The following is a 23,689-nucleotide window of genomic DNA, read 5'->3' as shown; positions in this document are numbered from 1 at the left end:
CAATTTCAAATTCATTCGATTTTTTGGGGGGGTTCATGACAATATACATCATATACATTTCTGTGTTCCCACTCAGCCTGAATTCCACCACATGAAAGCAGCATTTCCAGAAAGTGTATGTGGGTGTCAGAAGTGCCCAAGTGGGAGAGCATGTGTGTGTGTTTAGTAGTAGCAGATCAAACGGCAACGACTATCGTGGGAGTCGTACGAGTGAAAGAGGGCGACGGAGACATGAGACAAAAGGAAAAAAAGGGAAAATCCACCCCGAACGAAGTCGCGAGTCGGATCGCGAGCGGGGGGGGGCGAGCTTAGCTCTGAGCTGAAGGCCCTGAGACTATAAGGCGATACTTCTTTAAGAGACGAAGATAAACATGCCCCCGAGGTAAGCCCTGAGAGGCCGTCGTAAGCTCATCACGGAGGATCCACCTGCGGCTCTAACGCCTCGCCTGCTTAACGCACCAAAACGCTTCCACAGAGCGTGGAGCTCCGAGACACGGGAGCCCACACGCTACGTCCTCTGGAGGGGAACATGCAGCACTTGAACAAAACTCTGAGCGTAAACGATGGGTCTCACTTGCTGCCATTTAAGGTATTGACTGGAGACGTCGATAGTGCGAGAAACGGGGTGAGCAAAAAAAGTCACTGGGGTCATTCTTTCAAGCATACACACGCGCAGAGGCACGTGGGTACGTTCACGAGGACCCCAAACGCACAAAGGACATACAAAACTGTGTTTATTTGAACATGAATGACAGGTCCGAGATATTTATTCTATTCTGTTTAACGGGCAGGCTTTCCTGAGGTCTGAAACACTTCGGAGAGCGTCAGTGGGATGTAAACAAACGTGTCCGAGGTCTTCGAGACCCATAAATAACCATCCGTCTGAGGTGGAAACACACTTTAGTAGAAGATACTGGATTTTCCACAGACCTCAGAAGACCTCTCACAACAAATGACAGCATCAGCATTCGTCGGTTGCAGAGGCCATCCTTTCCATGACGAATGGGCGTTTATATCGAAGGGAATAAAAAAAAAAACTACAATATAGAATCTGCTCAAAACCTGTGAACATTTTCATCGGAGGCTTCATTTTTCCAACATTACGGTGCTCTTTGAGCTGACAATGTCATGCGTGACATTGAACCTTGTTGTGTGCTTGGAGAGCTGTACCATTTAGGAATGCATTAGGGTCTAATAAAGGATACATGTCACGGTAGGCGTGAGTGTGTCTTTCTAAGTGCCCTGTTAGGAGTGTGTAGGCAGTGAGCCAATTGACTCATTCAAGGGGGGCTCATATTTTTAGGCCATCACTAAGTCAGGCCTGGCACCTGTCCAGCACGTTCAGTGTCCGCCACACAGAGCCTGTGAGAGAAAGACTGCTGGGAGAGTACTTTTACCTGTTATGCTGTGAATAGCACAGCCTATTCGCGGACAGGGAACTGATAATAGTGCTTTAAACGGCGAGGGAGGGTCTTCTCAAAAACGGTCTTAGATTTTTTTTTTTAAAGGGGGTAGACCAAGTAAACCAAGTAGAACCCTCAACCCAGAACCGGAATCTCACCTCGCAGAGTTCCCCGGAGAACTGAGACGGACACTCGCAGACGAAGCCGTCCAGCACCGAGTGGCACCGGCCGCCGTTGTGACAGGGCCCGCTGGCACACTTGTTGCGCTGAATCTCGCAATGCGTGCCCACAAACCCTGCCGGGCACTGGCAACGATAACCCCGTGGAGCCTCCTGGAGGACGGACAAAAAGAAACCTCATTAAAACACGTGCTTCGCGAACGCAACATTAACATGGAAACAGGCTTCAAAACGGATTTGTGTGCTGGATTCATTTAGGTTACATAACATTTTGGTTATTCATGTTAGAACCTTGCAGGTCCACCTAACTACAGCAGACAGGTCCTTAAATGAATGGGGACAAATAATCAAGTTATAGTTACCTTGCATGTTGCTCCATTCTGGCACTGTCCATGACAGCCCTTTACATCTGTGAGGAGGGTGAAGAAAGATTTTAGACACAAATGTCCGCATTACCATGCACATTGGCAACTGCAACTGAATCACAGCATGCAAGTGTTAATGAATCAAAGATGAAAGTTAGTCAAGCCTTTTACAAACAAATAATTGGTTAACTAGAAGCGCCCAGCATGCAAGTGAAGCCAGAGAGGTCCTGTGTTTGTCCTGTGCAGAGACCGACAGCGGACAACAGAGAATTAAAATGGCTGTTTTAAAGACCAGTGACAAGGGATTGTTGCTACGTGAAGTGCCCAAAGGAAAAGGAGAGACCTACAGCAGAGGATTGAAAAACACAGGGGCAAGAGTGAGAGTCAAGAGAGACGGATGTTGGGATACTTGAGGGAAAACAATACTGACTGATATCACAGTTTTTTCCGGACCATCCTTGAAAGCAGTCGCAGTGATATCCACCAATTAAATTTTTGCAAGAATAAGCGTTTAGACATGGCTTCCCCACACACTCATTAGCATCTGTGAAGGAAAAAAAGAAAGAAAAAACCAGGCGAGACTGTCAGAGAAAGAGAGAGAGACCGATACCGAGGAAGATAAATGAGACGACGCTGAAATCACACATTGAGGCCCGCCACTGACACACCGGCGCCAACAAGTTACATTGAGAAAGCAGGGAACGCCACGCAGTTGCTGCGCACTCCCGCATGACAAATGGAAAATGGCATCAATGTATTTGTTTCCGTCAAACGGGCCTCTCTTCACAAAGTCGCAGACAACCGGGACACGTTTGTTTCGCCACATGTCTCACAGGAAAGGCAACCTGGGCTGACCACCATCCTGAAGTGCATCCCGGGCACCGACGGCAACGTCATCGTTAAGCAGCAGTCTGCCTCGGCTTTTCCTGTTCAGCTTCTCTCCTCCTCCTCCTCCTCCTGTGTCCCCCCCTGCTCATTTGTGGAGCCGATCCCATCGAAAACAGCAGGTGACACACGAGACCCTTTCATCTTCTTACACCCACCCTCCCCCCTTTCCCTTCCCAATTCCCAGAAGAAGAAAAAAAAAAACTGAAAGGAAGCCTGTGTGCTCATTAAATATTCAAGAAGGGGGCCGTCCCACGGGAGTGCAAGTCTGTTCACTCGCACACCTGTCCCTCTCTGGAATCAGACACCCCCCCCCCCCCAACTCTTGCTCAGGTAGGTGAGGTCTTGTTGGCTGTAAAGTGAGATGGGTTGCGGTCTCGTAAGACGAAGCCGACGTCTTGGGTTCGTCTTTGCTACAACTAGGCGCCAATCCCCCCCCCACCACCCACCGTAGGTTGGCCACATCGTACAGTAACTGGACATTCAGGATAATGGCTACCGTAACAAGACGACTGACATCTTGCCGTTTCGATATGGCCGGGTCGTCGGCAAGCATTGTAAACTGAAAACAAAATGACTGAATGCATGAAATCAGAACATGCAAAAAAAAAAAAAAAAAAAAACTCCATTCATGAAGGTGTTTTTTGCAGGGGGGGGGTTGCCTAGCAGCACGGCGGTTCCTCAGACCCTTACCTATCTGGCACGTCTTCCCAGCCCACTGCGGCGGGCACACGCACTCAAAGCCATTGTCCTGGTCAATGCACGTCCCGCCCTGGGCACAGGGGCTGGACGCACACTCGTCTATGTCTGAGGACAGAAGGGGAGACACAAACACTTTGAGGATTGGACAAGCAACTCGGGTAGAAAACATGCTTTGAGAAAAGTCAAAAGAATTTGCTAAATACGTGTGATGTGGACAGAGAAAAGAAGAAAAAAAAAAAAAAAAAAAAAGATGGGAGGAGAGGTTGGAAGACAAGATAGTAGGGTGGCCGTGAGGTAGACGGGAGACTGAAATGAGACGGCAAAATGGAGTCAGTCTCTTGAGAGAGGCAGAGGCAGGGAGAGTAGATGGTCACGGTGGTATAACATGATTATCTGCTAGCGTAATCCAGGGCCTGGCAGATTAGCTCCTATTAAAGATATATCCGTGCACTTTTAATACCGACATAAAAGGGAGATACACACACACACACGCCTCAGCATGCACACACACTCGCACACACACACACACACACCCTCTCTCTTTCTCTCTCGGTGACACACACCAACATAAACATGAGGGACTCAGGGGAGGTCTGGGGTTCTAAAAACAGTATGTGAGGTTGGGAGTAAAAAGTGAAAATGAGGTTATGGGGTGGGGGGGCACCTTGGTGAACTAGAGAGTCTGGTGCCAAATTCCAGCATGGGCTCTACCCTGGTTGCCAAGTCCTGACAGATATGGCAGATGTGGAGGGTGGGGGGTTGTAGATGCGAGCATTGTCGTGATGTGTGTGTGTGCGCGCGTGTGTGCTGGAGGGAGGGGGGGACTAGATAGGATGGGGAATCAAACGGCATTGAGACGCATACAGGCGCTAGGCAGGACCTCGTGTGGGAGTGTGCGTGTGTAGGAGGTGAATTTAAAACCCAACAACACAACGCCATGTCCACAATTCATCGTGCCTCCAATGCGGGACCGGTTCAAAGCGATGGCAGATTATGTAAATCCTTCCTCGGCGGGTCTTCCCCTGATGGGTATCAGTGGTGTGTCTAATCCTGGCCCCTATGAGGCCAGGCCCCCCACCGGAACACACACACACACAAAACAGTGGGATGCAGGTTGCTAGTGGGTTGTGAAGCCAGAAGTGAAAACAAGAGGTAAAAAGAACAGAGACCCAGTCACCCGTTATTCTGAGGGAGGGGGTGGGTAGACAATTGTTTTTGTCATAACTCCTGCCAGTAGTTAGGAGGTTCTCACCGTTGGCGCAGGTGGGGCCCTCCCAGCCCGGCGGGCAGTGGCACTCAAACCCGGTGGGCACCTCGTGGCACGTGCCCCCGTTGGCACAGGGGTCGGAGGTACAGGCGTGTTCGGCTAGAGAGAGGAAGACATCCAAAAGTTCAAAAAGGGGACCGAGGGATGAAAGGAGCCGATGGGGGGGGGCTCTGGATGGGTGCCACAGAAGCTATATGAGGTGAAACACTGAAGGAGGAGGGGGGCCCCGGCTCGATGCTGTGCTCCTCTCACCGATCTGGCAGGTTTTTCCAGAGTAGCCGTCTGGACAGGCGCAGTGGTACTCGTCCGGCTCCGTGTTCATGCAGGTGCCTCCGTTGACGCACGGCTGGTGTCGGCCGCAGTAGTTGAGATCTGGACGGGGAGGGGGGGGGGGGGGGGGGGGGAGGGAGATGTGCGTACACACACACACGAGTTGAAAAAAACAACCCATTTCTCATGTCTATCCAAGCCCTGGAAACACACACACGCATTGCACACATCCCAACTCTCTCCAGGACAGCGCGCTGGCAGCTCAGCCTAAAGGGACAGGGCTAGCTGTGGTGCCCTGTCTCTCCCCCCCCCCCCCTCGGCCCTGCACGTCCACAGGAGCCGGCAGAGCTGTGTGTGGGGGGGGGGATTCAGTTGCCACCAATACAACCCAACGGCAAGTGGTTCAATTCGAATGACGTAGAAATGCTGCACTGTAGACGTTTTGTTTGGAAGGCAAAGACCAGCTGGAAAATGCTGAAGTACTGATGAGTGCTGTGTGGAGCGTGTATGACAGAGAGATTTTACCATGTGAAATGCAACCAATGGAATCATGCTAGACAGTTAAACTCCATCAAGCATGGCCCCAAGAAGTTAGATATGTCTTGGGCTATGAGTTGTCTAGGTGTGAGCGATGTTAGATAGGATTTGACTAGAAAACAAACATGACAAACAGATATCGCCTGGCTGATTTGGGGGGGGGGGGGGAAGAGTTTGTCAGCCAGAATAATGCTGACAGTGTTGGAACTGGCAAATCTGCTAAAGCTAAGAGACTGTCTCATTTGTTCCAGTGCACTGCTTTTTGCAAGGCTTGCGGCGGCAAGTACGTCCTTCCCTTGCCTCTTCCTAATGAATGTCTCTAATTCACTTCTAAAAACACCAGTACGCTTAAGACCAGAGAGCGACACCACGACATTCTTCAAATTGAACGGAACTTGATTTCACCAGGTATTGTATACCTCTTGAGCAGCATGCTCAAGAGGCAAGAAGGTGTGTGTGTATGAGTGTGTTTTGGGGAGAAGGGCTCAAACCTACCTTTGTCACACAGCAGACCACCCCAGTTCCTCTCACAGCTGCACTGCCAAGGGTTCACGCACGTCCCGTGGATACAGCCGGGATAGGGCACGCACTCGTCGCAGAACTGGCCCTGCCAGCCATAGTTACAGCTGCCGAACACAAGGGGGGCGCCGTCACTACATGGCTCCCGTGGAACAGTCATTACAGCTCAACTACAGGTTAACTTGTATGCTCTAGTGTAGGTTAACGACTGCGAAGGGTGCAAAACGCGGTAACGGCTGATGTCATTGCCCTCGTTAAATCTCGACACGTGTTGATTCACGCTCACACAGTTCGCGGCCATTAGATGATGAACTGGGCCACTTTTCAAGGAGATAAATCGGTTTTAATTAAAGTGCATTAGATCAGAGCCAGGGAGGATTTACCGTGAAGTATTTTCCTAAGTGAGAAGATTGTTTGAGGGGACAGGCTTCTTTATTGCAAGGCTAGGGCAAGTCTTTCAGGGGAATGTGTCATAGTGGGAAGCACAACTTTACACCTACTATCCATCCATCCATCCACTTCAAGGCCTCCTGCCAACTAATATTAGTAGCGGGGAACAATCCAGGGTGAAGGGCACCTATGAATGTTAGTGTGTGTGTGTGTGTGTGTGCAGTGACTGTGTGCATGTGTGTGTCATAATGTACACTTCTGTCTACAGAATGTGTGTGCGCGTATGCCAGTGACTGAGTTAAGGAGCTGGGCTAGCTTCGACCACTCAAGGCCAGTGGTTGAGGGAGCCATTGAACCAGCTGTCTTGTCAATTCGGAGCTATTTTTGGAGCACCCCATCCTGCAGACGGCACCGGCTACAGCTACAACTCTTTGGTTGCCGCTGACGGTACTTAAGGTCTCCATAACTGTTTGAGATGGGGGAGGTCCAGACATACTCGGCATGCTTTTCCCACCGTGAGGACGAGGCTCAACTGTGGTAGCTCCAATGCTAACGTTACGCTAACGGTGTCGTTACAGGCCGTGCTAGGTGGTTGTCCCTTGTGGTTACCGATGCTAATGCTAAAGCGAATGCTAGCGGGAGTTGTAGAACCATGACTTGCGACGGCCGTGCTGAATTTGCGGGATGCATCCATTCAATCTTCAGTTCCCAGTCAAAAGATTTTTGGGTCCTGGTAATCTCCTCTTCCTAAACTGTGGTTGGCGAGTGAAATATGGCAACATGAGCAGTGATAAGAGAGTGTATGTGACAAGCATAGGCATGTCAAGATCTAATCTATTTAAAAAAAACATATTTTATACAGTTTATCTCAGAGGGTTGAATACCAATGTCTTTCACTGAATCTATTGATGGATTCGAAAATTCCCCCCACCCACACCCCCCCATTCCAAACCTCTCACAGTTCCTTCCAGTCTCTGCCAGAGGGTGCCTGAGTATACATTTACACCCAGTGTGTACACTCAACCCTCAGGGTTGCCAGGATACCCCTTTACTGGTATCGCATGTAGGCGTGTGGGCTCGGAGCGGGCTGCGTTCAAATCAAGTACTCCTAAACACTCCTGTCTCCAGCCCCGGGTTGCAAAACCTTGAGAGGGCCGTGTGAGTGGGCGTCGGAGCGCACTACTCGCCAATAATGATTTATGAACTTGGCACGTATTTGATAATGTGTCGAAGCAAGCCTACTCGCTACCTTCTCTTTCTTGATGTGAAGAAAAGAAGAGAAAAAAAAAGGCCACGGTAAACACCCCACCCTCAGTCGGTACATGTAGCGGCACAAATGCCGCCTCTGAATTGAACTGCGAGGGCCGCTCTGCTCGCATTCCTCTGTCAGGTTTAATTTGCCTTTCAGGGTCAGGACCCGCCTTTAAGATTTCCCAACAGAGGAGCCGACATCGAACCGAGTTAGGAAGAGGTCCCTCCTTTTGGTTTTTTAACTATGGATGTGGGGGTGGGGGGGGCGAAGGGTCAGCCCCACACTGTCCCAGAGCCTCTCTGGGTGGCCCACCTCACATCCCTCCGTTTTCCAACACCACTCGTTTCGGCCTGTAACCAGTGAAGCGAGTCATTCCATCCGGTAGGATGGAGATGATAAAATGGAGAGGGGGGGGGGGGGGGGGGGTGTTGGGGCATTCTAGGGGATGACAGGATGCTGTGTCATTTCCTCCTTCCATTTCCTGCTTAATACCACAGGCTCTTCATTTCCACATCCCGCCCCCTCCCCCCGGATGGTGATGCAAGTGGAGGGAGGGAGGATGGTGGAACGCACGATTTCAGCGGTCAGATTTACACATTGACGACTCTGCGCTCCCCCCCCAGCCCCCCCCCCCCCCCCCGCCGCAGGGAGTTGGTGGGATGTTTGGTATTCCGGAGGAGATTTCGGTGGCTATAAATACAAGTGGCCCGATGCCCTTTCCTCCCGAACCGTGGCGGGAGAGTCCGCCGGGGGAGCACGGAGCTGCCGAACGCACACTTTGACAAGGGAGGAGGTGGGGCTCCCCGACGGCCAAATGCTCTCCTGGTCTCACGTTTAAACCGTCGTATTCACGCTTCTGAAGATTCCTCCCTTTCGACCTCGACTCTTCCGTTTTAGTGATAAACCATTGGTCGGGGATAAAGGAACAGTTGATCCGGTTTTTCAAACATCATCAACTTAGCTAACCCCCAAGCTATGTCTGTACTGCCCCTACAGAAATAGAATTTCTATACACAAACCATGTTGATGTTGACAAACAGAGCCCGAAGAGGCCTTTACCTGCATTGCCCAGGGACCGAGCATCCTCCGTGCAGAAGGTTGCAGCCTTGCTTGCAGATCGCTGTAAGGGAGCCAGAGGAAACAGAACGGGAGTGTGAAGGACTGAAAACCACAACATTAGCGAAGCATCAACCACACTGGTAGGTTTCCTAAAGTCAAAGAAGGCCGAGCGAGAGACGGGAGGAGGCGGCTTGCTCATTAGCCGCAACTCAAACAAGTGCAACAAGACGCGAGACTTCATTGTGTCCCGGTGACAAAGCAGACGACTTTACGACTCAGGCATTCGACCCTCGTCTAGAAGGGACCAACCCGTCGTCTTCTAAAGGGCAGTTGGGAGTGATTTAGTGACGACACCACAGCTTGTTAACCCCCCCCACACCCAACAATAACCCAACAACCTAGCCCCCCCTGATTCCCCCTCCCCCCCCTCGTCTAACACAGCAGTCGGAACGGTTGCTTTCTATACGTCCTCCGTCCCCCATGCACACCGTTATATATAAGTTAGCCACATGCATATACACACAAACACACCGACAACAGGCCATGCCGTCAGTGGGAGGTGAGACTGAAGCAGCTGCCTTCAGCCTCGGGTGTAAAGTGTCAAGTCTACCAAACTAATAAGGAATGTGTGCTCAGAGAGACCAACAGTGGATTACTGAACCATAAAAGCAGATGAAGAGTGTGCACATTCATTTATCAAGCGGGGGACAGACCCTTTTAATAAGGCTGCTGTTTACACTCACAGCACTCTGACAATGCACAGCTGAGAGCACACCGAGAGAATATCTATTTGTTCTCGACAACTAAACTGGACAAATACTTCTTCCAGTTGGTTCATTTGAGATATCGCAAAAAAAAAACAAAAAAAAAACATTAAACATTTTGACATATTGACATGGGCATAAGAATGGAATCATTTGGGGATCCAACCTTTACTTGAGGGGCCCTTTCAATATTTTATATACTCAACAATTATGCACCATCAACAAACTACAGAGCTGTTCATTTGAAACCACTGGTTATGGCTTGGGTTAGTGCATCGTCGAGGTGAGAGTTGGCAGCTCTTCAGATATTGTAAACTCTAGTCAAAGTGAATTACACTGAAAGGCTTCAGACACGGTAGTCCTCAACTGCATCCATCCCAGCCTCCACCTCGCTACCTACCTAAACGACAAATCAGTCCTTAAACGAGCTTAAGCTAAAACGCTAATTAGTCGAGCATGCAACGGTAACACACTCACCTGTCCTGCATTCAGGGCCCATCCAGCCCTGCAGACACACGCGGCTGCCCGACTGCTCGCAGCGATAGTGGCCAAAGTAGTCGTCGCGGGGCCTGCACTGGTCGTTGCACTTGCTGCCGTAGTAGTTGTCGTCGCAGCGGACGCGGATGCGGTACTCGATGCGCGCCACAGGGCCGTCGTGGTGGATGGTCTGCCAGTGGTCCCCGGGGTTGACCATCCCCGTGTGGATGCTTCGTTCGATCAGCAGCTCCTCGTCATCTGGAAGGAAAGGAAACACGTTCAAAAATGGCCGCCCGACTCGAACGGATCCGCGCCAATGGATCCCATTCGACGCGCCGAGTCATAAGACTGGAGACGGCAGACGTAACAGCGCTGCGGGGAACTCCATTGAGAGCTGGCCCTCTACACTGGCATTGTGAAGTGTACAACAATGGTTATTCATGTTAACGGTTCATGGTATTTCAACACCGATGTTGTTCAACCCGCCTGTTCAAGTCATTTGACGGGTCAAAAAGAAAACAAATGAGGCGACAAACCAGCCGGCCTGCTGCTTGCGGCACACATCTAAGAACACACAAACACCCCGAGGCTGCCACCCTCTCCATCTTACAACTGCACCCTTACAATGTAGGACAGGAAACAAAAGACTGAAGGACCACCATGACTGCCAATTGAGGGGGCAGACCCAGATAAGGGGCCATAAAATCAGTCTCGGGCTCGTCCTCTCCCCTTCGTCCTCCTCCCCTTGTGACTCCTCCCCCGCCCTGGGTGACCCGTTACCCAGCGCCTCCATTGTTCTTCCAGCTGAACAACAAGAACATTAAAAGGAGCCGATGACTCTTGATGACGTTAGCCCTAGCGTCACCAACTATGCCCTAGGGTCATACCAACCGAAAAGACGGGGTAATGGTCAGATTAGGTGGTTGGCGGGAACGGGTCTACGTGACGTGGATGAGTCCCACCTACTTCCTCTGCACACGACACAGGTCAAGAGCTGGAGGGCTGTCACAATAACTACTTTTTGTTGTGCGATATATTGGACCAAATTAATTGCGATAAACAATATTATTGTAATTTTCAGACCATTGTATGCCACTGATAACATAATGACAGGGCTGGGGTATGTATCTGGTCTCTAAACACTTTGACTGCAGAGTCCAGTCAGCAGTTATGTAGTGTGTGGTCAAGCTCATATAAGACGTCATATTTGAGCTTGACCACATATCTGTAGTGGCAGAGTAAAAGGAGATGTCTTTTATCTGCTTCAGAATGTCGTCTTTTACTTTATTGTACAGGGCTGGAATTGCAGTTTGGGAGATGTAAGGTTTCTTTGGCAATTCATACCGTTTGTCAAAAGTTTGCAGCATATTTGTAAATGATGGTTTTTCGACCGTGTTTAATGGCTGCATCTCTTTGGCTATAGCGAGTTATGCTATCCGTGAGTGTGCGCCATTTCGCGCTGTCACGTTTATATTTGCACTGTCGGGAAAAGGCATCTGTAACAGATAACTGTATGGAAGACCCCTTTCCAGTTCCAGCTGCAGTTGTTGTTCCCAGGTTGAAAAACTGGGTGGGATGATTATGTTTTAGGTGAGGTTTTAGGTTAGTTGTGTTGCCTCTTTTCGCTGCCACTGTGCCTTGCCACAGTACAAGTACCAACCCAGAAGGGCTGGTAATCATTTCATGAAGGAGCCCGCTTTTCAAACATGATCAAAACACTTCACAAAGTTCACAAGAATCGTCAGGATCCGAACGTTAAAAGGTCTTCTCCGACGACAACATTTCTGGACGTCAAAACTCAGAAGCCCTATTCAGGTGTTCAGGTCCTGAACCTGCCTCATAACATACCAGGTTCCAAGGTGCGTGAGGTGAGTAACTCTCCTACCCAGTCAGACCAACAGGAGGAGCTCCCGAGTGGCTTGTCTGAACTGGGCACAAGAGCTTGGGTGACTCAGGCAGTGGGTGAGGTCGGATTCCGAAACGTTTCCAACTCCTCTGATTTCAAACCTTCCAAATCTCTCGCCCCTTCACCAAAGAGCATTTCTTTTTTCGACGTTACACCTGGAAAGTCTTTCGCCCCTACACAAAGAGGCTGTATTCAGTTCCATCCTCCCTATAACAAAGACAATCCGAAAAGACGTTAATCTCTCACTCTCTGCAGTGTGACTATATTGCTACAAGGAGATCACAACAGGAGGTCTTTCTTAGCTGACAATGTGTGTGTGTGTGTGTGGGGGGGGGGGGGGGCAGTAAAGTCCTCACAGTGACAAATGAGAAATGCACAAACCCTAAGTGAACCATTTCATCTGATGTGAAACAAGCCATTTCCTTGCTATAGCGTGGAATGCTAATGTCGCTACACGACTTGCATGCAGAATGTCATTGGGATGTAGGGGAGGAAGCCACTAGCCCCTGTCGCTAAAGCTCACATTAACAATTCCATTTTCCTCCATGAAGCCAGTCGCTCCACCGGCTCCAACAAAGAAAGCAATCTTTATCACAGTGGGATCGGAGACTGCAAACAATCGCAGTGGAAATAGGGGGCCAGTGATTTCCTCTGCCCCAATGGTCTGGGCTTGAAACTGACATCCCTCACACACACACACACACACACACACACACACAGTATGAACCTTTGCTTATAGTACAGGTCAGTGCACACACACACACACACACACACACACACACAGGCACTTATGTCTCCTCACACACACCTTCCTCTGAAAGGCTATGACAATGTTGGCCGAATTAAGCAACAATAACAGAAATAGCCCCCGGAGTTTTCTGATAGAGAACAATGGTGCGAGTCCACAAACTGGGCTGCGCTGGTCAGTGTCTAAACACGGACCCGTCCAGTCTGCGCCACTTCCTTCTTGATAAACACAACGCAAACAGCCGCTAGCCTTTCCTGAGGCCCCCGGAGTTCTGTGCGTGTGTGTGTGTGTGTGTGTGGTGAGGAGACAAACACAGGTCACATTCCAATGTTCTCATTAACCTGGCTATTTAAACTGCAAGGGCCAACAAACTGCTACATTTGACTATGGTTCCATTACCAATGTACCATTTGGACCTTTCTCTCCAAAGGGTGTAATTGTTCAACGTCAAGGTAATGGAAGTCACAAAAAGACTGATGCCATGCTAACTTTTGCAGGAGTTGAAAGTAACCTTTGGCCACCACAAGTGTCTGGCATCCTATTCCGAGTTGTCATAGAGAAATATCCAGAATGTCCAGTAGATTCAGAATGCACCTGGGCAGATAATGGCATGATAAACGTTCACACAAAGTTCTTTCCGACAACCCATTCCTCTCCAATTGGTATATAGACTAGCCTACATCCGACACGAGTGTCATGCGAGGATAACCCATTGTCTATGGATCTAGCTCGCTAACAAGTCATTAGGCACCAGCTTGCATCTGCCACCCCGACTACCCATTAGATTAATGGCCAGATGACCCAATCAGTCTTTTGGACAAATGTCTAAGCCAGGCTTCAGCTCTCCATGCGGGCGAAAAATGCCATGACACTCAAAAGCAAGAGCAGGGGTTTTAGCATTAAGCCTGATAAACCCAGACTCCAAAAGCCAGACTCCAAAAAAAGATTCTGAATTTGAAATGCTGAACGGACACCTCAATGCTGTGACGATTGGCCCTGTTTGTTTATTTAAAGTATATGATTTATGTCAGACACTTTTCCACAAGGGGCTTCTGTGCATACATTACAATACCCCCAATACTTCATGTGTTAACATTACAAGGTGAGGTAAGCAAATCCAATCTCAAACAGGCTGGCACTGGATCCAAGGACCATGGGATCCACGACTGGCAGAACGACAGGCTATGCTAACGTACCTCAACGGTGACCTCCCAGAGCGGCTCGCTACAACTACTAGACTTTCCCATGCGAACGTTTGCAGGAGTTGAAAGTAACCTTTGTTCCAGAAGGTACCGTCTCCTTAACCCATGACATTAAGGCTCGTTCGAGGGAAGTCAGCTGACGGTGTTGACATATTCTACTTGCCACTTTGAACATAGGTGCCTTTGAGCTACAAGAGAGGGGGGATTTTTCACCAAATTGCATCTCACCTCTTTAAAAGATCAATGCAACATTCCAATTTCCTCAGGAACACACACACAACATTCTTTGTGCCTTCATTGATGTATCATCAATAACTTTCCATACACTGAGTTGTTGTCGTAAAATAGAGGCTCCAGGACACAAGGTGATACATTTTTTTACAATTTGTCTGAGGGGCGGGTTGCTACATATAACGGGGCCGTCACAAGTAATGTCGAAAAATAGGCGGAAGTGTCAAAAACTATGTACAGAACGCTGATGCGTAATGTGTTATGTCTGAAACCTACAGGACATGCTTTTGATCTCACGGATACAAATGCCAGAGAGAGACTGACTGGGCAGACACAAAGGAAGGTGGAGTTTGCGTTTGCGAGGTCTAAAAGAAGATTCAAAGACGTGCACGCGCGCACAACAACAATCCCATGGGCTGCATCCGTTGACACACACACACACACAACAGCGCGTGCGCTTCGCAATCCTCCTCCTCTCGCATTCGTTACATTCCTTCATGCGCACCCTCTTCCCCCCCCCCCCCCCCCCAGAACAGTTCCTCAGACGGGAAGAAGGAGGCCAACAGGAGCCCGCCCAGCGGACGAGCCAAAGCAAAACAGGATACAGCTGCTGAGCGATGGCGCCCGGCGTCGGCAGACCCTTTCAGGAGAAGCGCCCCCGTCCTCTCCCCGCCGCGTCTCACGCTGGACGGCGCGAAAAAAGACGTTACGGCGAGGGGAACAGCCGCGGCCGCCTCGAGGCCCCGCCCAAACGAAGAGTGCAAGGTCGAGTCGACGAAGAACCGCGCTTCTAAAACTCAAAGCTAGTCCTTGAACCCAACGCTTGCTCCTGCAAAGCGTTTTTGAAATAACCCAAGCGTTCTTTTGGTAAGACTTGGGGAATAGGGCAGTACAGTAAGCCTCTGACAGCCAGGTGATCCCAGCAAGCCCGGGCACTTCCAGCAATGAATCAGCAAGGAGATTCGCCAAACATGTCTCACAAGCACGCACCCACTCATACCCATTGTTGCCCTTAACTCACCTGACTGTACAAGTAAAAATATATATATATTTACACCCTACCACCCACCTCCCTTACCCACACACATCTCTCTCCACAGCGCTGCAGGGAGTTGGGGCCCAGTGTTGGGAGGGTGAACTTGTACTCACTGTTGCGGGTGGTGTTGTCCCAGTCCCATGCCTCCACGATGAGAGTATACGCCCGCTGGAGGAAGAGAAACAGAAAGAGAGAGAGAGAATGAGTGAGTGTTTCGGTCCTATCGAAAGATTGGTCAGTCAAGTCAAAATGTTATCCGACCATCCTTTTCATTAGACACGTTTCAAAGTAGAGAGGGGGATTACAGGAAGTGCGGACAACAGAACCAAAATAACTCCCTACAGCTGGTAAAATAGGGTCAAGACAAGTAGAAAAGGAGGAGGAAAAGGAGAAATGTATAATGATGCTGCAGTATTGATTACACGTCCACAACAGCCTCTCGCATGCCACTCGGTTCCCTGACAACACAGGAAGCTCGGGTTGCACTATGAATGAAACCCCATGATGACAAGCTAGGTGGAGGGAAGGAGAGAGGGGGAATAAGGATATTACAGAGAGAGAACCGTAAAGGGGCACGGAGGAGAGAGAGAGAGAGACACACGGAGACAGAGAGACAGGATTCTTTCTTATTACGAATGCCGAGGCAGGCTTTGATGGTCTTAATGGCCAGAGGTGTCTAGTGTGTGTGTGTGTGTGTGTGTGTGTGTGTGTGTGTGTGTGTGTGTGTGTGTGTTAGAGAGGGTGCAGGTGTGTGTGTTTGAGGGGCTGTAGGGTCTTGAAGTACAAGAGTCAGCATGTATCAGACTTTGCATATCAGAGACATTTTGAGTGAGTAAATATGGTTTTACAACAGCCTTGCATGCACAAAGCAAGCTCCGATTCTACACCATGCTCCGAAATTAATGTCAACTAGGTCTGTTTAGCAGAAAACCCATCTCCACATTTTCAGCAAGTATGAAATCAAGTAAACTCGTGAAGTAGTTGAGACCATAGAAAGAATGAACATTTTGCATGTGTGCACACTACACACATTTACACAATACTAGCAGAAGGAAACATGAATAATTCATCCATAGTAGAGTACTCCCTCAAGTTCTTCGCTGTGCCTCTGATGTAACAAATCTCACGAGTCATGCAGACATCAAGCGGAGGCTTACGACCAGCCCGCCACACCATGTCATCGTAGTATCCCAGGCAAACCACCCCAGTCTGGTAATCTAGCTGGCTGGCTGCCGGGCATACTGCTAAGCAACCGGCTGACCTAAATAGCGCTTTCTACGTCACCGCTGTGTGTCCGCGTCGGTTGTTGTGGTCGGTTGTCCCCCCGTTTGTGACCTCTAGCGTACATTTGTCATTGACACCACCTGACTGTGGGACTAGCCAATGGCCATGGTTCTGGTGTGGTTTCAGTAAGATGAGTCGAATCAAGGAGGGTTGGAGTCATCGGGGACAAGGACAGAGAAGAGGGGGGGGTGGGGGGGGTCGGTGGTGAGTGTTGTTGATCTGGGGAACGTGCAGGCTGGCTGGGTGGCTGGCTGCTGGGTTGTGGGATTAAGAGGTTTGTGTCTGGTTGCCGAGGGGTGAGGGGAGGGGGGGGGGGATCTGAAGCGCTGGTGGGCTCCGGTGGTGGTTAGGGTGTTGTGGCAGGGTGTGGTGGGCCCGTCACCACCCTCCCCGCTCGTCCCGCTGCAGACGCACAACAGATGCGGTTCAACCCAAAGATGGATTATTTGACATGAACGTGGATCATCCCACGGCTTCTGACCTTTCTGCCCATCCCCCCCCCCCCCACTCCCTCCCTCCCACACACACACACACACACACACACAACGGGTGGGCCGACTGTCCCCCGTCTCAGCGTGTGTGTATGTGTGTGTGTGTCCATGCGTAAGGGAGGCTCTCCTGTTCTAAGCGTGCGCATTGATAAGGGGTCTTGAATGCTAAGCATCTGTAGATGGGCTGTGACCCCCCCCCCCCCCCCATGTATGCATGTGTTCTAGAATGCTCTACCAAGTGTGTGAGTCTCCTTAATCCCTTGCGTTTTTTCTATCAGCAACGTGTTTGACGCACATTTCGCACACAGTTGCGGTGGGATCACTGCGGGCAGGTGTGTGTGTGTGTGCGCAGACGGCGGCTGTGTGCGCGCGCACGCATGAGGGGTTTCAGCCCAGTCTCGTTTCCAACACACACCCATCTCAGTGATTAGCTGGATTAAGTGACAGCTGCCCAAATGGTTAGAGATGGATGGATAGGAGGATAAAAGGCGTTGGGGGAGGGAAGAGGAGGCCACTGAACAAAGACCGTAGTCCCCTACTATGTATACCCCCCCCCCCCACCACCACCACCACCACCACCACCACCACCACCACCACCACCACCACCACCACCACCCCCCCCACCACCACCCCCACCACCACCCCCACCACCACCACCCCCACCACCACCACCCCCACCACCACCCCCACCACCACCACCACCACCACCACCACCACCACCACCACCACCACCACCACCCCCCCCCCCACCACCACCACCACCACCACCACCACCACCACCACCACCACCACCACCACCACCACCACCATGTTTGTTTCCATTTTCAAAAGCAGATTCCACGGTAGTTTGGATTTCCCCGACCGGCGCAGACAAAACCCCAGCCTACCCCGACAGGATTAGAGGATTTACACTGGGCCATCCTTGGAAATCACAGGGGACATGGAGAATAAGGAGTGTGGATATTTTGAGCGCGTGGTGGTTGATCACATCAAACGTGGTGCGTGCTCACACGGACAGGAGGTCGGGCAACAGAAATGTACCAAAACGACCCGGGTTACTCCTACTGGGAACTCTGGAGGTGGCCTTGGATAATGAGCGTGATTGGTTTAAGACCCTGTCGCTCTAGGGAGGGGTGGGGGTGGGGGGGATCAGACTAAAAGCAGACATGGAGGGTATTGGAGGAGGAGCCCAGAGGGGGGAGGGGAAGGGTCTGGGAGAGCCACAGGTGCAGGTTCCCACGCCAGGGGGGAGTGGGGTGTGTGTGTGTGCGCGGGGGGGGGGGGGGAAAGGGTTGAAGGGTAGTTTCTAAATTACAGGGCTGTGTGCTGAGAAGGTTTTTAGGGGCACGGGGGCTAGTTGTTGCTCAAAGTCAGATGAGGGATCAGAAAACGGAGGGTCCTATAACGGAACGTGGAATTGCCTACCTGACACAGATCAACCAGGTGAACACAGACCCTGTTTTTGGTGTGGACAGTTAGTTCTCTACGCCCTTCAGTTGCACCATTCATCCTACTAACGGACAATTCGGCCCAGTCCGTTTTCCTCTCCTCTGCCCAAAACGTCAAATGTAAAAAGAGAAAAAGATAACAGTAAAATTGTTCAAAGCAAGCAAGGAAAACATGCGGCCCTTCTTTCTTAGGTCTTAAATTGGACTGAAAGGGGAGAGTGGGAGGGTGCTGCTGAGTCTTTGGAAGAGCAAGCTGAGCTCTGGCTGGGAACTGAGAGGGGACGAGGTTCCTTTTCCTTCCTGCTGTGAACCACTGTCAACTTGAGTGACCCACAAATCCTTGCCATGGTGACCCGTAAAGAGGGTTCCAGTGACCGTGTCAGTGCAAGGCACGCTAGAAGAGGCCTTTCATACGCCTCCCCTGCTGTAAGAAGGCAGACTGTGTGTGTGTGTGTGTGTGTGTGTGTGAGAGGTTTTGAGAAAGTTTCCCTGAAACGGCCTTTCCACAAGAAGCAGCTACTCAGGAAGTGAGACAGACTTCCTCTGCATTAGCAGACAATCTGCGGCAGCAGAATCTTCCCCCCTCCCTCCCTCCCTCCCTGCTCACACCGCCCCCGTCACTAACCCCAACCACCACCAGCCACTCACAAACCCCACAGAACACCTCGAGGAGACGAGCCGTCCCCCAGACGACGCCGACTCATCGCTCCTCTTCCCTCGTTCAATTTGGACAACGACAAAAAAAATATTCAGCTGCTGCCACCCACCATCCCTAACGTGACCTCCCACCCTTCCCCTCCGCCGCCACCACCCCCTACACCGCTACCCTGCCTCCAACCTCATGGGGAATACCAATGACGGGACCTGATTTATTGCCCTCCAAGGAAGACAAGGTCGTCGATTCATCCCGTGGCCCGTAATCGCCACATGTAATCTTCATTAATCTGGGATGTCAATCCCGGCTTTTGGTTTTACCAGAGTCTGTGGGACTCAGGGAGCCAAGCCACCCATGTCGTCTCGTATGGTAGAAGGGTGAACACCAGTTTATGCTACCGCCAGGGCACGGCTAACGCTGAAGAGTGACATTTTTTTCTGAGATCCAAGACTGGCAACACCCAACTGATCACCAGGACTGTGAACCAGTTTGGCATGAAGGTAGAGAGAGGAATGAGTCTCCCGGTCCAACTGAAAGGCCATGTGACACAGCCAAACTACATGAAAAGAAAACAATTCGCGGAATTGGTTCCCCATTGAGTCCTCCTATAACTTCACTGATATACTAAATAGGTTAGAAAAACTAGACAGTGATGGCAGCTGCCTACTGTTGAGATCAAAGAAGGTCATGGTAATTAGGGGTGTAACAATCCCATCGCTCCGTCTCGATTCATTGATCAAAATTCATCGACGCACGCGGGTTTATTTTCACATAACGTTATCCGCAGGATTCTTCTCAGTGCACTCCAACGCTGTAGGTGGTGGTGTCAGCTGTTAGCTTGTTGCAGTCCGCCTTGCGTGGCGTGCCAGGGTTCACATCAAAGCACCCAACAGTGGCGCAGCAATCTACCAGCCGTGCGAGCCGCCAAGAACACGGCGTTTTACACTCTCCCGTTGCAACGCATGCATCGCAACACATTCAGAGTCATCGGAAATCATCGGAGCGCCGTTGACAACGATCGGCGTGGGATCGCATTGTGATATGTGATTTGCACCCTTTTAGGCTAATTTGCACTCATTGGTCCCTAGGTGAACACAGTGGATTTGGTTAACTTAACCCTTTAAAAACAGAGCATCCTCCCTCTGTTCAGGGGGCACAGAGGGTAATCCCTCAGGGCTTATTCATGAGCCTCTGATTAGCCTTGATAGCCAGCCTCCATGTCCTCCGAAAAAGTGGGGGGGACGTAGCCTCTGCATCATCCTGCGTCGATGAGCGCCGTCCCTCCTGAAATGGGCTCCCTCGCGCAGTCCCAGCCTCCACGTCGAGGCAGAACGGGAAACAGGAGGTGCGTCGTGAGCGTCTAGACTGGGTCTCACAGCGTCCACCCAAAAGAAGGTAGAGGAAAGGGAAGGTAGGGTGGTCGCGCATTGTCTAAACTCACGTGGTTGAAAAAAGGGAAAAAACACTCGATCCCTCGATCCATCAAGCCCCCCCCCCCCCGCACCCTTAACCCTAACCTCTCCCCCCCCCACCCCCCCAGGGGTGCACAAAGGTCCCTGCTGTGGACTCTGCCAGGGGGGCGGACATGTACACCCCATATCCATCATCAGCGCTGCAGAGAAGTGACCGGGAGAAATCAGGTCTGAAAGGCGCGACGCAACACTTGCGTCTGCTGCCCTGACAGGAGTCGCACAGATTCCCCAATCGAGTTAGAACTGGGACCTTGAAACCCAGCGGCTCCCGTTTGGCCAGAGAAGACAAAAGAAACACTGAGGTAGTGGGTGGCGGTGGCAGGGGTGGGGACGGGTTGCTGACAATGTACGTTCAAAATTGACCTGGCCTGTTCTTGGAGCTCTGAAGATGACTGACATTTGCAGCCCAAGGTCCGCCCACCCTTCATGCCAACACTGCATTTTCATTTGTCTATAGGCCGACCTTAGAGGCAACAAGATCTTTTGTACCCTTGGGTCTTCCCATGAACTACTCCACCACCACCACCACCACCCCCCCTTACAGAGAGATCCGACATCCCTGCCGATCCCCTTACCGGGTAACCCCCACACACTCTGGCACAGAACCTGCGTGGCCCTGTGTCAGATGCTGACATGAGTTTGCTTGTTATCGGACACCCCTTTCGAGAAACCGTCCCACCCTTCGCACAATACCCATGACCCTTCTGTTAACAAGTCGCCTTTAAAGCGTCTCGCATTTCTACAGCCACTATTGCCAGTTTCCCCTAAGCTTGAACAGGACAAAAACATATTAGACAATGGCTTTCTGGAGGGTATTGTGGAGCCTCGGAGCCAACGAGGTATTGTGGTCCCTAGCTACAGATGCTCCCTCTACCCCCCGGGGCTGGGAAGCAACACTTAAGGGGATGAATTGCCCAAACCTCCCCAAGTCAGATGCTTTACTGTCCCTCCTCCTCGTCAGGTCTTACCTCTGGAATGGGAATCAGTCGTGGCTGAGGCCGTTTACCATCAGTGCGTGCCAAGAGATGTGGCGCTGAACGCAGAGCACTTGGCCGGCACGCACAATCCTCTGTGTGTGTGTGTACATGCACGGCCCATTGAGCATACCGCTACTATGCCAACAAGGTCATTAGCCATGCACTAACAATACAACAAACCCCGCCCCTCGGTGTGCCAATTTACGAGAGTACACACGGAAATGTACGCAACTGCAAGGCCACACTGTTCCATTAGTCCTTTAAATTTCAGTTATTTTATTGCCTCAGGAGATAACACAACCAATCCAAAACCAACAATCGGTCTATTTGAGAGAAGGAGCGACAGAAGGAGAACCACGCCATGGCTCCATCTCAGTCTAGAGCTGGGCTAGCTTCTTCACCAGGGATACAAATCTATATCAGATCATCAGTTGTTCCTTTTCCAATCGGCGACAAGCCATGCTCAATTGATCTTAAAACATCCACATCAAATAACAATGCCACAAACCAACTCCCTCAAAACAGGGTTACCCCTAAAATGGCTACAAGAACACTAAAAAAGGGAGTTACACACCTGAACACAACTGGTCAATAGGCGGCAAGGAGAGCTTATTATATACAAGAGACAAAAGTTGAACAGGGTTCGCCGTGTGGTGGAAGGTAGTTCTCGGTGTACATTGAAAATGACAGTCAGGAGCCTACAGTAATTTATGTTATGTCGGCGGGGCCTATGAGATTGTAACTTGTTTGTACTCACTCTCTCAATAAAGCTATGCTAGGGAAAACATGATTGTTCTGTGGTCATTAGCATCAACAAAACCCAATTAAATTGTCATTTGTGAATGCTATATGAATCATCTGGTCTGCGTCAGCCCGTTTTAAATTCAGGTAAGATACAAAACGACTGCCACTGAATGAAAACCAAACATTAGCTTGATCATATTCCCCTGTTAGCGACTGATATAGATCAACAGGCAGCCTGTGTAGCAGACACTTTGCGCTGCGTCTCCAGCTGAGCCCCATTATCATTTCAAACAGGTTCAAGAGTCGAGTCGAGTGAGAATTCAACTGCCCGTGTAATGACGTTCTTTAATTACCACGCTAGCTTCCAGCACCTGCACACAATTCATTTAACATCGGAAAGGGGAGGAGAGGCCATGCAAGCGTGTGTGTGTGTGTGTGTGCGTGCTTGGACGTTACAACACCAGCATCGGGCGCACGTACGCACGCACACACGCTGAAAAACATGCACACCGTCAAATCAGCTGGGACTGGAAGTAACGGGGGACACGAGCAAGACTCCCAGAATGCTGCGTCACAGACAAACGGGCGGAGGAAAAACACTGCAGGATGCGAGGGGAGGCGCAGACTGGGATGGAGGGGGCAGAGCAAGGAGGCTTGGAGAGGAGCAGGTCTCGCCGCGTGCACTTCTCTGTCCTCGTCAAGAGTGGAATCAGAGGATGGCGGTGCGCTGGCGCAGGCGTGAGAACGAGGACAGCTTTGATACATGCGGCGTAGCCGGGGCCTGTGTGCCCCATCTGCCCCGTCGGCATGGAGTCTGACACGAACACAGACACACACAGTCTCTGCTCCCCTCTCCAGGGACTCACCCAGACTGTCACATACAACCGGCCAGCATTTAACCTAACGAGGCCACTGACTCATTGCCATGCATGCGTGAGGCTTAGCATACGATTAGCACTTTCAATTAGCCTATTCCAGCCCTGTTTCACCATTTTCGCCCAGTCAGCAAATATAGGAGCTAGCTGTTCAGTTGTTTTCGGAAAGTAAACAGCTAACCTGTAGTTGTGAAGGGCAAACACTAGGAAGGCGTGGGATTCCAAACAGAATTTAGATAGCGTTCAGCCTACATGCACATTGTTTGTATTTAGGGTTTGGGCTGCTTGAGGGTTAATCCAGAAAATACTAACAAATTCACAAATTATTCCTCAAATTCACAAGTAAAATGGTCAACCTAGCCTAAAGTTGAGGTATTCCCAGTATTAGAAGGAGCAGTTTCCCGAAATAGGTAGTGGAAGGAGTTCCTTACGAAATTGCTTTGGGGCCTTTGACACTTTGGAGTGAATACTACAGATTGTTAAAGATGTTCTTAAACTGGCATAGACAGGTATAGACTGCTCTCTGGAAATGACCAATTATGACTTGCCTG

General features: G+C 50.6%; 1 protein-coding gene across 2 annotated transcripts in view; it reads right to left on the bottom strand.

The window, feature by feature from the left end:
- Nucleotides 1-23,689, bottom strand: part of jag2b (jagged canonical Notch ligand 2b) — a 34,901-nt gene that overhangs the window by 7,946 nt on the left and 3,266 nt on the right. The window contains exons 3-12 of one of the 2 annotated variants that reach the window (XM_062467367.1): nt 15,306-15,360; nt 10,070-10,327; nt 8,829-8,889; nt 6,104-6,234; nt 5,054-5,173; nt 4,787-4,900; nt 3,526-3,639; nt 2,378-2,491; nt 1,945-1,991; nt 1,562-1,735 (exon numbers count right to left, since the gene is read on the bottom strand). In XM_062467367.1, coding sequence (XP_062323351.1) covers nt 1,562-1,735; nt 1,945-1,991; nt 2,378-2,491; nt 3,526-3,639; nt 4,787-4,900; nt 5,054-5,173; nt 6,104-6,234; nt 8,829-8,889; nt 10,070-10,327; nt 15,306-15,360 — 1,188 coding nt within the window. The remainder of the gene's footprint in view (nt 1-1,561; nt 1,736-1,944; nt 1,992-2,377; nt 2,492-3,525; nt 3,640-4,786; nt 4,901-5,053; nt 5,174-6,103; nt 6,235-8,828; nt 8,890-10,069; nt 10,328-15,305; nt 15,361-23,689) is intronic. The other variant, XM_062467368.1, reaches the window with a different exon arrangement.

The sequence above is a fragment of the Osmerus eperlanus genome, chromosome 8 (assembly GCF_963692335.1).
Source record: "Osmerus eperlanus chromosome 8, fOsmEpe2.1, whole genome shotgun sequence".
In the NCBI taxonomy this organism is placed as follows: domain Eukaryota; kingdom Metazoa; phylum Chordata; class Actinopteri; order Osmeriformes; family Osmeridae; genus Osmerus; species Osmerus eperlanus.
Note: the sequence above shows the minus strand (reverse complement) of the source record. Positions and strands in the feature narration are given on the sequence as shown.